This window comes from Antedon mediterranea, chromosome 9, assembly GCF_964355755.1.
Source record: "Antedon mediterranea chromosome 9, ecAntMedi1.1, whole genome shotgun sequence".
Taxonomy (NCBI): domain Eukaryota; kingdom Metazoa; phylum Echinodermata; class Crinoidea; order Comatulida; family Antedonidae; genus Antedon; species Antedon mediterranea.
In genome coordinates, this window is record NC_092678.1 from 7,417,853 (window position 1) to 7,433,639 (window position 15,787).

General features: G+C 31.1%; 1 protein-coding gene across 1 annotated transcript in view; it reads right to left on the reverse strand.

The window, feature by feature from the left end:
- The window catches only part of LOC140058400 (cadherin EGF LAG seven-pass G-type receptor 1-like), a 96,494-nt gene that overhangs the window by 26,538 nt on the left and 54,169 nt on the right, over window positions 1–15,787 (reverse strand). Inside the window, exons 5-10 of the mRNA XM_072103977.1 lie at window positions 8,499–8,614; window positions 7,745–8,034; window positions 3,437–3,612; window positions 1,968–2,117; window positions 1,708–1,818; window positions 1,159–1,312 (exon numbers count right to left, since the gene is read on the reverse strand). Coding sequence (XP_071960078.1) covers window positions 1,159–1,312; window positions 1,708–1,818; window positions 1,968–2,117; window positions 3,437–3,612; window positions 7,745–8,034; window positions 8,499–8,614 — 997 coding nt within the window. The remainder of the gene's footprint in view (window positions 1–1,158; window positions 1,313–1,707; window positions 1,819–1,967; window positions 2,118–3,436; window positions 3,613–7,744; window positions 8,035–8,498; window positions 8,615–15,787) is intronic.

Consider the following 15,787-nt stretch of genomic DNA (forward strand, 5'->3'; position numbering starts at 1 on the left):
TAACATGAATTTGATCGTAACATTTCACATTTAACAGATTTTTTTTGTAATATCAATCTATAAAATCATTTTAATATTATTATAAATTGTCATTAACTTCTAAAAAATGTTGAAATTAAGGCTGAGGTGGTGTTGATGGCTGAGGTGGTGTTGATGGCTGAGGTGGTGTTGATGGCTGAGGTGGTGTTGATGGCTGAGGTGGTGTTGATGGCTGAGGTGGTGTTGATGGCTGAGGTGGTGTTGATGGCTGAGGTGGTGTTGATGGCTGAGGTGGTGTTGATGGCTGAGGTGGTGTTGATGGCTGAGGTGGTGTTGATGGCTGAGGTGGTGTTGATGGCTGAGGTGGTGTTGATGGCTGAGGTGGTGTTGATGGCTGAGGTGGTGTTGATGGCTGAGGTGGTGTTGATGGCTGAGGTGGTGTTGATGGCTGAGGTGGTGTTGATGGCTGAGGTGGTGTTGATTGCTGAGGTGGTGTTGATGGCTGAGGTGGTGTTGATGGCTGAGGTGGTGTTGATGGCTGAGGTGGTGTCGATGGCTGAGGTGGTGTCGATGGCTGAGGTGGTGTCGATGGCTGAGGTGGTGTTGATGGCTGAGGTGGTGTTGATGGCTGAGGTGGTGTTGATGGCTGAGGTGGTGTTGATTGCTGAGGTGGTGTTGATGGCTGAGGTGGTGTTGGTGTTCTGTATGGCCAAAAGTTAGACCCCATTGGGATATGAACCTAAACCTTGTAAATAATAGGCAAACATAACCACCAAGCTGATACATTTCGCTTATAATTCTGCTTCTACGGTAATCATTTTAAATACGACATTTTGTATTTTATCCATATCTTTTCCTGATTTTTTTTTTATTTAAAAAAATTAATTAAAGTAAGATTTATAGAAAAAGTCTGTAGAGAGTCGTCAGAAAAAAGAAAGATATTGATTGATAATACAACATTTAGAACTCGGCTTAATGTTTTTTTCTTTTGACAGCTTAATTAAATTCTACATCAGAACACCTTCCGAGTGTCTGCAACAAACAATCCTCATTCGTTTGTTGACATTTGACAAGACAAACGTAAATCACAAATTTAAAGAACATGGCGCCAGTTTTTTTAGATTGATATTTGCAATTAAGAAGTTCTTTTTTTCTCTTTATTTGCTAGTGTATACTTACCATTGTTACATTCACAATGATATGTCTTCCAGTCGTCGATGCACATTGAATCGACGGGACAAGGATCAGACTTGCACGGATTCTCATAATTGCAACCAGACGTAACCATTATTTCGTCCTGAACAACTAGATCCAAAGAACCAACTTTGACACCCTTTAAAGAAATCAAAATAAAACGCAAATTAGGTTTTGAGAAACAAATTCCCAACTGCTTGATTATAATTTAATGTCAAATCAATATTTAATTGTCTAATTCACACTTAAAAAACTATAGACTTAAAAAATTGACTAGAAAATTTTGGATTTGTCCAACGGGAAATGAGCCCGAAGCTAGCATCCATTGGCTAGGGCCATCAAATGCGGAGCCTACAGAAGCTCCAACAATATTAGACATTTAAAGATAGTTTTAGTCGCTCTTAAAGATAAAAATCATGGGTTTTTAGAAAGGTTTTACGATGGAAACACAAGTCACAGCTTCATAAACCTCTACACCTGTACAACTATTTATGCAAATTACTTATGTTAATATGCAATTAGTAAAGATTCTACCTGAATGCATCCTGAAAATCCACTCTGAACGTCTCCTTCAACCATGATGCCACCAACCTCAAGTATACTAACAGGTGAACCAGCTATTTCATACACAACTATCTCAGTTTGCTATAAAAAAAAAAGGCGGGAAAAAAAAGTGGTGATAGTCTGCTATATTATATGGAAAGGTTAATAAATTGATATAGATTCGAAAGATACTGGTTTTATTTCAAGAAACGAAGCAATTTTCTTCGTTTTCAATTAAGAATATAACTTACGGTTACTTTGCCGTAATCCAGTTTGACAACGACCTCCCGGTTTTTCCATTCAGCTTCAACATAATGCCACTCTCCATCATTTATCTTCATACTGCTAACTGTTGTTATCACGTCCTCCCGGTAACGATACTGTACGTATCCATTCTCAACCTAAATAAAGATTTTTTTTTTCAATTAAATATCGTATGCAGATTGGGATGGGAAGAAAGTAATAGATGACTTTAGGGAAAGGTAAACCAAGAAAGTAAATAAATGTTTAATTTAGTTATTCTATACGAATATATACTTTCCAATAGTAGTAATAAGAGGTAACATTTAAGACACAGACATTGTCACTGTTTTACAGGTTTCCCGAAGTGCTGGAGTGTTAAAAGAAATGTAGTTGCTCTTGTCCTTTTCACAAGTGTCGCTCCAATAGGGTGTCCCCTGAAAAGGGGTTTTCCCCCAAAAAATGGGTTCTACTTTTGCTCTTGTCCTTTTCACAAGTGTCGCTCCAATAGGGTGTCCCCTGAAAAGGGGTTTTCCCCCAAAAAATGGGTTCTACTTTTGCTCTTGTTCTTTTCACAAGTGTCGCTTCAATAGGGTGTCCCCTGAAAAGGGGTTTTCCCCCAAAAAATGGGTTCTACTTTTGCTCTTGTTCTTTTCACAAGTGTCGCTTCAATAGGGTGTCCCCTGAAAAAGGGGTGTTTCCCCCAAAAAATGGGTTCTACTTTTGCTCTTGTCCTTTTCACAAGTGTCGCTTCAATAGGGTGTCCCCTGAAAAAGGGGTGTTTCCCCCAAAAAATGGGTTCTACTTTTGCTCTTGTTCTTTTCACAAGTGTCCCCTCAATAGGGTGTCCCCTGAAAAAGGGGTGTTTCCCCCAAAAAATGGGTTCTACTTTTGCTCTTGTTCTTTTCACAAGTGTCGCTTCAATAGGGTGTCCCCTGAAAAAGGGGTGTTTCCCCAAAAAAATGGGTTCTACTTTTGCTCTTGTTCTTTTCACAAGTGTCGCTTCAATAGGGTGTCCCCTGAAAAGGGGTGTTCCCCCAAAAAATGGGTTCTACTTTTGCTCTTGTCCTTTTCACAAGTGTCGCTTCAATAGGGTGTCCCCTGAAAAGGGGTGTTTCCAAAAAAAATGAGTTCTACTTTTGCTCTTGTCCTTTTCACAAGTGTCACTTCAATAGGGTGTCCCCTGAAAAGGGGTTTTCCCCCAAAAAAATGGGTACTACTTTTGCTCTTGTCCTTTTCACAAGTGTCACTTCAATAGGGTGTCCCCTGAAAAGGGGTGTTCCCCAAAAAAAATGGGTTCTACTTTTGCTCTTGTCCTTTTCACAAGTGTTGCTTCAATAGGGTGTCCCCTGAAAAGGGGTGTTCCCCCAAAAAATGGGTTTTACTGTATCAATATCTCTTAAAAATACATCTTATTCTACAGTAGTAAAATATATTGTATTTAAATAGGAAAATGCTATTTCAAAAAACATTACTGTACCTCAAAGAATATTTCTTTTTGACTGTCTACTGTACCAACTTTTATGTACATCAACAATCCTGCTGTAGCACGTGTTCTGAACGACACAGAATTCTTCCATGGGAGTGTAATACCAGTCGGCGTAACCTCATAACGTACTACGCCGACGCCATCAAATCTCTTAGGTTGGCTTGACCCTAGATTAGTGAAAATGCAGACACTTAATACGAGAAATGTAATCTTTGGAGATATGCTTGATTGATTTTCACACCTTAGAAATTACAAATACAGAGTAATGATGCATATTGTCTATGATATAAAAACAGATTTTCAATTCATTGACTACACTTTACATTCATTGATAAAATGTATCATTATTATACAAAGTCAATAATGACCCGAAAAAAACATAAAACATTTTTCAATCTTCAAATATTTGTTTTTTTATTAATTTATTTATTCAAATATTTTATTTTGTTTTGCTGAAATGAAAAAAAAATTATTTATTTGGTAAAACCATAAAAAAATTTTTTTTCTAGAAGACAATTTCTGGTTTAAATAATAACCGAATATTTTGTACTCTTTTAAAAATGAAACCAGTTTTGTTTGTGTTTATTCTTTTCCTCCGAACATGAATAATTTTATCTACAAAATACATATTTTATTTTATGTAAATGTATTCATCATGTTTTGGTGGATAATACCCTTTAAAAACAATAATGAAAAACAAAATAAGTAAAGTTTAAATTTAAATTTTCTGACAATAATCACAGTTTGGCAATGTAGAATCCAATACTATCTAAAGTTGTAATTGACAGCAAAGAGGAGATAGTAAAAAGATTAACTCTGAAAAACAGGTACGATTTATAAGAGAGCATAAAATGTAAATATATAGTTGGCAAATGCTGTAGCAGTTAAATTCAATTAATTATAAAAAAACAGATGCATATTAGCAATGATTTGGAAAATTTAACAAATGCAAAAAATAATTCCGAGAGACTTGTGATAAGAGCTGATTAAGTGTACAGTCTGTATCCTTCATTGTACGCGATGTCTCATTAGATTTAGCAACTTTCATAAAATCAATAGTAACGAATCGTTGAGCTTAATTTCCGTGCTTTTCACATTTCAAGTGTAATGACATCACCGCTGTTGCACGGTACATTTTGCGAGAAATAACAATGAAATGCGATAGGTTAATGTAATCGCCCGAAGACTGTATTCGCGTTAGTGGAATGTGTTACAGCGTACGTATGATGTTACCCACATACTGTTGGCCTGCGCTACTTTTTTGTTAATGTAGGTAAATAGGACTTGACAACTGCACAAAAGGACTGATTACATTAGCGTACTGATATCAAGTTTCTTCAATATGAAATCAATTGATCTACAATGTTATTAAAAATTGCATCAATTATTATCAAATTATGTTATTCTACTAATCATTAATAATTATTAAATCATTTTGGTATAATATTAATAATATAAATGAAACTATGGCATTTAAGCTATGGTATTATGGTAATACAGAAATCATTTTAATTATATTGATTTTAATGTGATTTTGTGTAAAATCTTGGTAAAAATGTTTTTCTTATACTAAACTTGTAGAGCACCGTTCTGTGTCGTTATGCCATGTATTATAAAACAGTAGAGAGGCTCAAACAAAGTGTGCAGTAGGTGTGTCCTTTAAATTTGGGTTGGTCATTGTGTAAAACATATTTTTTTTGCTTATCACAGAAAATGTCCCCATAATAGTCCTTGAATAGGGATGTCCCTAAATAGAAGGGGTCCTAAAGTAAAAGACATAATTATCAAATAATCAATCAATACATTTTTTTAATTAAAAAAATATATAACAAGTTTATTTAAGAGAAGAACATTATTTTATACCGTTGAAGCAAATTAAAATTTTTTTTTTTTACAGGCAATCAAAATACTATTACATAGTGTATTATTCGAAGCTATAAATTTTAACACATCATTTCAAAATAAATATAATTTTAATTTACGAGAATAATAATTTATATCACACACTGTTAAATCAAATTAAATATAATATCATTGTATTATATAAAATAATGACATGTGTTACATTAAAAAGGAGTGCGGTTTAAATTGTAAATTCAGTTCAATACTAATAAATATTAATTTACAATCTATAATATTTTCATCATTTCATAATAACGTCTTATTATTTCTGAACTATTTATTATTCTATTCACGGTATGCAGCATCTATTGACGTGAACTGTTTAATATATTAGTAAATTTTGTAATTATTCTAGAACAGAGAATATATCTCATATAGTATCTTAGCCACGTTACAACATATTCATCAGTTAACGTATATCGGTAAAATGCTGCAAAATGTATTTTCAAATAAATGGTTTAAAGTGAACTAGATAACTTTAATGTGTAGTTAATGTAATATGTATCAGAAGAGAATCTGAGATTTCTGGTATGGCAAGCATTTAATAGATTTTAATCTATAACATTTGTATGATAAGATGATTGTCATAGTACATTTAATTAGCTATATATTCAAATTGTTGTTATTTGTGCACTCACACAGTATGGGTATCTAAGCAACCAGAATTGTATTTTGAATTTTTTTAACTATGTTTAAAAATTATCCGTCATCTTTGATCCAATATGGCAGCCAGAATGATGTTTAAAATCCTTTCCACAACAGGCTGGGATTGTAGGCCTAATTGTTTATTTTGCTAATTGCACATATCCACATGAAGTATCAACATCAACAGACTTGTACAAGGAAGGTTCTAAATTAAACATTTGAAAACCAACCATAAATTATATAATTTTATGTTCTGAGGATAATTTCTATATTATTCAACCCCAGGGGGTATTTATTGTTAATGAGGTAAACTTTAAATTGGATTTGTTATTCAACCGTTGACATTAAAACCTTCTAATTTATAGGTGTTTAAAACTTGCTGGCAGACAGAAGTTGATATCAACAAACCTTTTACAAAGACAAGTGATTTGGGTTACTATATATAGCATTAAAACTATTTTCATAGATGTATTATTGCACGAGTTTTATCTTTTATTAACACCAAAACCTTCTCTTAACCTTTATAAAGTTTCTTCACTTTAGACTAAACTGTAAAAAGGCGACAATTAGCACAGAATCCAACATGCAAACAACAAACCAATCTATATTCATTATATTTGCAAGGTAACGCAAACATTAGCGTGAAAGAACTTCCCCTGTGACCAAACTCCAAATTGACAAAAACTACCCACAATGCATAGCAATGCCTTGAGGGCCCTATACGAGGTGTCTATCATAGGATGATTCACTACCAGAATAAACACCTCCCCCTCACCTTTGATTTATATACTCAATACGAAGAAGAAATACTCTAATGCGAATACCCATAGGCACATTAAAATCTCCATGACAAAGTAATAGTCAACAATTTTTTGTTCTGTTCTGGCTTGTTATGACTTAAAAGAATGTAATGTGTTCTATTTTACTTCGTCTACTGATTGACGGTTCTCTAAGTGGCTTCCTCTGGTGACTATAAAATCAGCTGAACTTTCGAGGCAAATTGGATATTATTTGGCGGATAATTGATGTTCTGCGAACGTGAAGAGTCATCGAGCCATTTCAAGACGGACAATAAAATTGGAGAGCTAGTTCGAAAACGCAGTTTATGAGTGAAGTTAGATATGCAACAAGCTTGCAGAAGGTGTATTAGAAAAAAGGCACACATTTGAAAATTAAGGAGAATTTTATCTTGGTTATTACTTATATTATTTGATCATGATAATATCATATTTGATTTATTCAAAACTATAAATATAAAACACATCTCCCTACGTCATGTTGTTTAATTTGTTGATTTGTATTATATAAAATGTATTTTTTGCCTGAATAAATAAATAAATACATAAATAAAAATAAATACAAAATTACTAGATACACAAGATTTAGACGCATTTATTATATTAAATTCCCTATGTGAAAATAATGTAATTAAATATTGTATATCATTAATATGTTAATGAACCATTTGTGCTTTAGTTATTACTTTGATTTGTAGTTTATATCAATGTTATTCTTTCTTTATATCAATTGTTTTTATGATTGTAGATCCCTCTTTGATGTTAAAATGTGTACTTTGTATTGTAAGCTGATGTGATCCATCTCCTTCTCAATTGCCCCATGAGGGATGAATAAAGATTAATATTGGGGATTTAGAAAGCTATCCCTGGTACCATACAATTGATTGTGTTTTTTATTTGTTCTCATCTGTGTTTGTTCTTTATGTTAATAAATAATATATGAATATTTAAGTACCTTGTTCGCATCGTTGTCCGGTATATCCCTGCCGACACTCGCACTGGTACGTGTTCCATTGACTAATACACGACCCACCATTCTCACAAAGACCCTGGCGACAGAAGTTCTCCTTTGCCCCACATCCAGACTCCGTCAGATAATCCTCCACGCTCGAGGCGAGATCTAGAAGATTGTCGTCGATTGTTACGTCTCGTATGCAACCAATAAAATCTCTACTTGTCACTTGGAATGGGTCTGGCACCTCAGGGAGTCCGCCAATTATGAACGGACCAGTTAGATCTAAGAATCTATTAAAATAAAAAAAATTTTATATTATGCATTCCAAATATACAAAAATGTACAAAATTAAAATATGAACTATTTACTTTGATTTCGATAGATTATCAATGGAAAATACATTTATAATCCACCATGAAAAAATGTCCTCTGGTCAGGTTTAAATCTTTGACCCCTTGCTTACCAGAACTTTATTAAAATGTATTAAAAACATGCTAATTTCTGTTACTTACTCAATACAATTATATGATTAATAAAATTGTAAACTCGCTTAATACAAGACATATATTCATATACAACAAAATTATACAATTTGACTGGGGTAATAATGTACAGGTTTCACAACACGAGGCGCTTTATAAATCCAGGATATTATAATATTATATCTTATATCACCTATTGAATATGAAATTTATACTGTATATATCCAGGACCATGACATATCTAGTTATGTTCCCTCACTGTATCCACTTACTTCTTTTCAGTAGTAGCCTGTGTGGCTCTTGCAGCACATTTGTATTCTGTCTCTCCGCTGGATCCAAAATGTAACGCTACCTCAACATCGCAGTCATCAATAGATATTGTTGCCGTCTGAAATATAAAAAAGTACAAATTTTATTGAGGAATGCTTTAAAAATAATAAAAGTAGATGTTATATTTAACAGATATGAATTTCTACCAAATTTAACAGTTTATTATAGAGAATAACAGTTTAAAATTGTAGTGTGGTAGGATTTAAAATAAGTACAAGCATTAAAATATAAATTTCTCTAACGGAAAGTGTCTCCATAAAAGGGTGTCCCAAAGGTTCAATTTGTTAATGGAAATTAATCTAATACTTTTTCTAATCATTGAATTTTCTAAAATCATTAAACAGCATTAAAATAACAAATATTCACATTTTATGTTTATTAACAAAGACAGAATATTGCCAAAAGAATATTTTTATTTTAACTCTTAAATTTAGATAAAAGATACACTGTATGTGTAAAATGCTGTATTAAATGAATAAATACAGCATAATTTTACTTTGAAATTCTGAAAACACTATCTAATATAGCATAACATGTATTTCTAAAAGAATATTTCATTTAACTTTGTATGTAACCATGTGTAAATGATGTATGTACCCTCTAATGTATTTCTTCATATCAAATGAATAAATTCTGGCACGGTATAATTTTACATATTAATATACCTGAAACCTATATTTCAGTTGAATGATAATGCGTACCCATTTTCCATAAATATTACCAATGACTCATGTATTAAATAAAATTACGAAACATCTGTAGAGTTTATTTGGCAGCAGGTTAAGGAACGGCATGCCACTTTCGTTATAATTGACTCACCATCATCTTTACTCACCACTGACTTGAAGGAATTGTTTTTGGGAAAGTAAACTAAATGGGTTAGGGTTTTGTTTTGTTTGTGGCGCATCATTTGGGCGTTCCATACTTAGTAATTGATCTGTACTGTAACCAATTTTAAATACCTACATATGGTACATTTAATGATATTAAGTATTATTGTTTTTGTGTGTTTTTAAAAGATAACTAAAGAGAAATGCCACATTGTTGTATATATATTATATATAAATATGTTTCATTAAAAGATATAAATTCAGAACTGATGACGGTGATAATTAATATATTTAAATATCAACATGGTTTGTTAGGAATAATGTCTAAAGACACTCGCATGCCTAAAGACACTCACATGTCTAAAGACACTCAAGAGACTATGTTAATCCTTAATGAACATGCGAAACATGTTGTCTATTAAACAAGTCAAGCAGGCTAGACCTATGGCATTCTTTGTTGCATTCTGTAAATCTCATTCAACTTTTGTAGAACTTAATAGAGTTCTTATCAAACTATTTCTAAGCAGAGGTAGATATGGAGGGTTGTGGGGTAGTGGAGATTTTGGTTTCACAAAATGATCATCTTCGCTAAAACCCATTTGCTTACTCGAATATTAAAACGTTCCAAACTTGACGTCCAAAAAGGATTATTTCAAAAACTGTTGAAATTACATTTTGGGAAATGATACATTATAGAGAACTAGTCAATTTCGGCCAAACCAGCCGATGGATGTCCAATATTGGGAGAGTTTTATTGAATCATCAAAAATACAGATTAATATTAGTATACAAATAAGCAAATACTGTATTAGTATAAACTTGGTAGAAAAAATATGGCAAAAACAATCATTATGGTCAAATCAAAATAATATACTTGTAATATACACAAATTGTTTATAATATATGGCGTATGCTAGTAATATCAAATAGTAAAAAAAGAACGCAAAAATTTGATGAGGGAGAGGAGGTGAAACTAAAATTTTTTGTTTGGCCTTAAAATAAAAAATTAACATTGACTATGATCATTGTTGCATTAAGAATTTTAAAGGTTATTACACATAGTTCTGAACATCACTTTAACTTTATTCAGTAATGTTTGAATTAACTTATCCATTTTAAGTTGTCAATCTCAATGATAATTCCTACTGAACAATACGGAACTTTACTTATATCATTCTATCAACAGTAGAAACATCAAAGATAGCGAAATTGAGAAAGACGGAATGTAGAATTACTTCGCCGAATGCAATTAAGGTTGTGTGCACGTTATGAGATTGTACACATTAACATTCAGATGTGAATTTCACACATAGTCCAGCAGCTGATATGCTACCAAAGTTACTATCAGAAATTGTATCCTAATGTTAATTACGATACTGTATGATCAGTTCCTTATATCACAACTCAGCCTAAGAAATACATAGTGTTCCTAAACTCATTTCTTCCTCACTCCACAACTCGAAGTACATGATATAATTCGTGAATATGATAAAATCAAACTAGTTATTCATTCATAGAAGCACTGATGAAACAGTCTACTCTTAGTGATGGTGACTATAGAATGGTCCCTAGATCTGTCTTAAGCTCTGTCCACACTATCAAACAAGGTGTGATGCCACCAAATATGGTAGTGATATGCCCAAATATGGTAGTGATATATCATCATGTCTATATCCTAAAGCAATGACTAAATCCATCACCAGAAGGCATATCTGACATTGATTATTCTAACCTATTCATTTATAAAATGACAAATCTTCTACAGACGACGACTAATCCTACAATATAAGAAAATTTAATCAATTCTTCTTTTTTTAAATATTCTTAGGATGACATTCACAGTAATATAGGTGTTGATGACTCACTATACGCCACCAGGTATTCTCGTTTTTATAATCTCATCTGATCGTGTAATCACTCTATCATTTGGCAGCAAGCCCAGGGTATCGTCCTTCTTCTATTATCTCATTTAAATAAACTTGGTATTCTTTCATTGTAAACAGGTAATATTGTTTAAGGGAAGGAAATTCTTAATTTCTATGTTTGTAAATAAGAAAGGTTTATCTAATTTAAATACTAAAAATTACTTTGTATGATAAGTAAAAAATATAATTAAGAAGGAAAGCAATTTTTTAATATAACTTTTGTTGTCTTACAATAAATAAAAGAAAGATTTATCACATTGTATTACAGAAACTCAGTAAATACATTTGTAACTAAGCAAAAATGACATTTTTGTTAATAACTTTGGTTTTTTCCTACAAGGAAATGGAAGATTAAAGGTTTATTTCATTTTTTTTGCTCCTAGAAATTACAAATTCATAACAAATATCAAACAAAAAGAACAAAAACCATTATTCAAAATTATGCTAAATGTGTATATAAAATTGATATGAAACATATCTTTATATCTTTGTTGTTTTTGTATTAAAAAGAACAAAGCAACATTTTTATTTTGTTTTAAATAAAATAGTTTCTTCAATAAAAAGTTACACAAAATAAAAGTAAATTTTTCAAACAATAGCAATAAATAAAGTTATTGCTTTGAGTAAGAAATAGTAGGGGACTCTTGGGGCGTACCATTTTTTTTAATGGGGTTACTGTTAGCAATATAATTCAACTCTACAGTTAATTCTATTAAATTTGTGACCAATATGGGAGCTCCTAAAACTCACCTTATGACATAAAATGGCGACAAATAACTAAGTTGTATTACATGGAATTTATTTTGAAACTAGTGAAATATTTTTTGTTAGTGTAATAATTTCTTTTGAATCTAATGTACTGTAAAATATGTATGAAAAATTGAAAGAAAATGATATAAAAAATATAAAATAATCATTAAAAAGCAGCTAAAAGTGTCTACAGAATAGAAAATTGGATTATGAAAATTCTATAATTATGAAACTACAAAGAAAGTTCAATTTTAAATACTGCAGAAAGATTAAGAAAAAAATATACAGTAGATATTTGAATGTGAAGATTAACCAATTAAAAACATAATAAAAAGGCACCGAATAATTTTCACATCAAATTCAATCAATCACGGTTATTTTCTTCCCATTGAAAATTCTATTAAAAATATATACTATATACAGTATAACTACCACCATTGCAGTATTGTTACCATTTGAATGAATTGACATTGCACCAATATTATTAAGCAATTACCAGTTAAAAAGCAACATATTGAAATAAAGTTTTCTAAATTATAGTCTACAAGAATAAATACACCATCTATCTAGTTTTAAAAGCAGTGTCAGAGGTGGAGACAGAATAAAGGGATATCTCCCTCTACTGAAGTTTCTTGGGGTGGTGCAAATACACCTCCAACCCCTTTCTTTCAGGATTTTCCCCTGAACCTGTGATATATGTAAAACCAACTCTTTCTAAAAGCAGTATCAGGGGTGGATCTAGAGGAGATGTCTCCATCTCTGTATAATTTTGTTGGGATGAGAACAAGAGAATTACCCCATTCTTTCTTTTCGTCTTGGATCTGCCCTTAAATGTGACAAGAATTAAAGAAGAATCCAGCAAATTCTAAAAGCAATCTCTATGCATGTAATAAAATATCACATAGATGCTACAAAGAGTTTTAAAGTTAATATCTGTATCAAAAGACCTTATTTATTACCTTAACTCCATATTCAGCTCCCTGAATATAAATAAAAGAAAACAAACTAATAAACAAAATGAATATCATTCATCAAAAATTCAGCCAATTGTTTACAAATAAACCTTAAAGAAAAGTTATGTAAAAATTGATTAAATACAAAAATTGTCATAATTAAATAAATTGACAAATAAAATCTAATGAGATTTTTCTGGTAAATTAAAAAAAAAATCTTTTGAAATCTAAATTTACTACTGCAGTAAGTTTATTTTAACCCTTTTCTATTATTTTTTTGTTTTTTGTTTTCATTGACTGCCTTATAATAGATTAAAATAAATTAAAATCTATTATAGCAGAAGAAATGTGGTTACTGCAGTAACTGCAGTGGTTACTGCAGTAGAATAATTTATAGAAACAATATTGATAAATTGATTCTATTTTAAAACATCTACAATTTCAATTAGAACTAAATGAAGTATAACGTGTCAAATTTTAAACGATTCAAATCTATCCAAGTCCAAGAAGATTATTTTCCTGAAGAGAAAATGTTGTTTAAATAATCATCCATACATGAATACATCATTTTAAAAGTGACAGGGGATTCGACTCGGTGTATCTTTGATGTCGTGTAGTAATTTTACTGAGTGAAGTAAACTATCCAAATAAATGAGTCACGCACAGTAACGAGGTCTTTAATCAAGTCGTAATAAAACAGGTAATAATATAGCTGAATGAAACTACGCGTTGCGATAATACTCCATCAGCTAAGACGCTCGTCATTCAACGTGACCGAATTGTAAATTTATACCTACTGGCTGCTTGTTGCTATACGTCTTTAGGGAATTAAGTTCTAGGAGATGATTTGTAAAAACAAAACTTTCATTCATATTCTAACATCTTGCATAACATACTATTAATAAAAATTATTTTAATGATCAACTATAACTAGACATTTTTATCTTAAAAATATGTAAAATCATTCTTAATTTTTTTTAAATCATGTTTATTGATATTACCAATGGAAAGTGTACCTTTAATAGGAATGTCCACTCAAATAGGGACTTTCCCTAAATAAAGATGTCCCCTGGAATAATTGCTCTATTTAAAAATGTATTTAAGTATATGATAGTTGATTATTTCTGACACACATGTTATTGTAATACATTTAGTTGATTACTTGTACGTCAATTCTCATTAAAGCAGAACATGAGACATCGGACACCTCACAAAGTGAATTCTAAATACAACATTGTCACAACATAATCGATAACAGTATCAAATAGACTTGGAACAAAAACGGCCAAATTGGAAGATTGGAGTCAGTCTGGCGCAAAATCCAATATCATCTCTTGTAAAGACTTTATCATTTTTCACCGTTGCTGAAATTGAGTATGAACCTTCATACCATACACACACCTTACAAACAAAATCAGAGATCAAAACATGCCCTACTTCTTATCTTCTTCTCATACATATTCTTAACTTCTTCACATCCATATTCAGTGATTTGTAGAGTTGTACTTTTTAAAATCGGAATGAGTCATATGTAATAATCGCATCTATAAACAAATTAATTTTGGTGCACAATTTGCACTATTTTGTTCTTTCTTCCGATTACTTAAGCGATAATTTAAACATCACAAGTATCTTACAAGTTGCCATAGATACAAAAGTCGTAAAAAATTATCAGTAAAGGCAAATAAGACACTGTTACCATAATCACATTTCATGTCATAAAAAACGTGTAAACTATCTGTACCTGACATAATAGTCATCAATTGCACTTTCCACGGTGAAATTTAAGAAAAAATAAACTAGGTCTGAAATTTAAATTTAAAAACTGTAGTTTCCGGATGAGAATTGTTCAACGGTGATAAATTAATATGATCCAAAATCATAATCATTTGTATCATTATCTTTGTCTAATTATTTTATTCAGGATTTAGTGGTCTCTATTTAGAAGTTACTAAAAGCAGTCTCTAATCATTTTAGCAGTGTATTTATTATTATTGGTTGTAATAAAATATTATAATTTTTGAAAATTGCAATGTGGTCAGAATTGAAACAGAGACTTATGGATTTAAACGAATGTAATGAAAAAATAAAATTATTTGCTGTATAAATTATAACCACAATAAACAAAATTAATATTTATAACAATCAGTCAATATAAATAACGTTTATATTTAAAAATTTAAGAAAAGAACATTTAATATTTGAAAAGGTGCATTTCTAACCTAGCATCTGCAACAGAAATACATACATTTCATAGCCAAAAGATTCCGTTACAACAAGACAAAATGACACATCTGTAGCCTAATTTACATAGCAAATAAAGATGTTTAAATAACGATTCGTTGTAGCATGCAATCATATTCTTGAATCAGCACATATCTAGGCTAGAGATGAAATAAATACGAATAATGTAGATCAAATTTCAAAATTCATTTAAGTTCCGGTTTCAATCAATGGTACCTTAAAATGAATCTTTTACTAATTAACTAAGAACTAGGTCATTCTAAAAGTGAATCTTAAAAATGAATTTTGCCCTAAGGGGCAATACAATTTAGCTGATTAATACATGGTACTTATGGTATTTATATAGGCTACATAAATAAGAAGGAATTATTTGAGAATAAAAATCATAAATATATTAAATTTAATTTATATGTAATTAATCAAATTTATTAGTGGAGCCTTTAAAATTATATAATATAAATTATCCAATCTGCAGACAGTACTGTTTCAATCTTATTAGATCTCGTCAGTGCAGCTCAGGTTTTGAAAT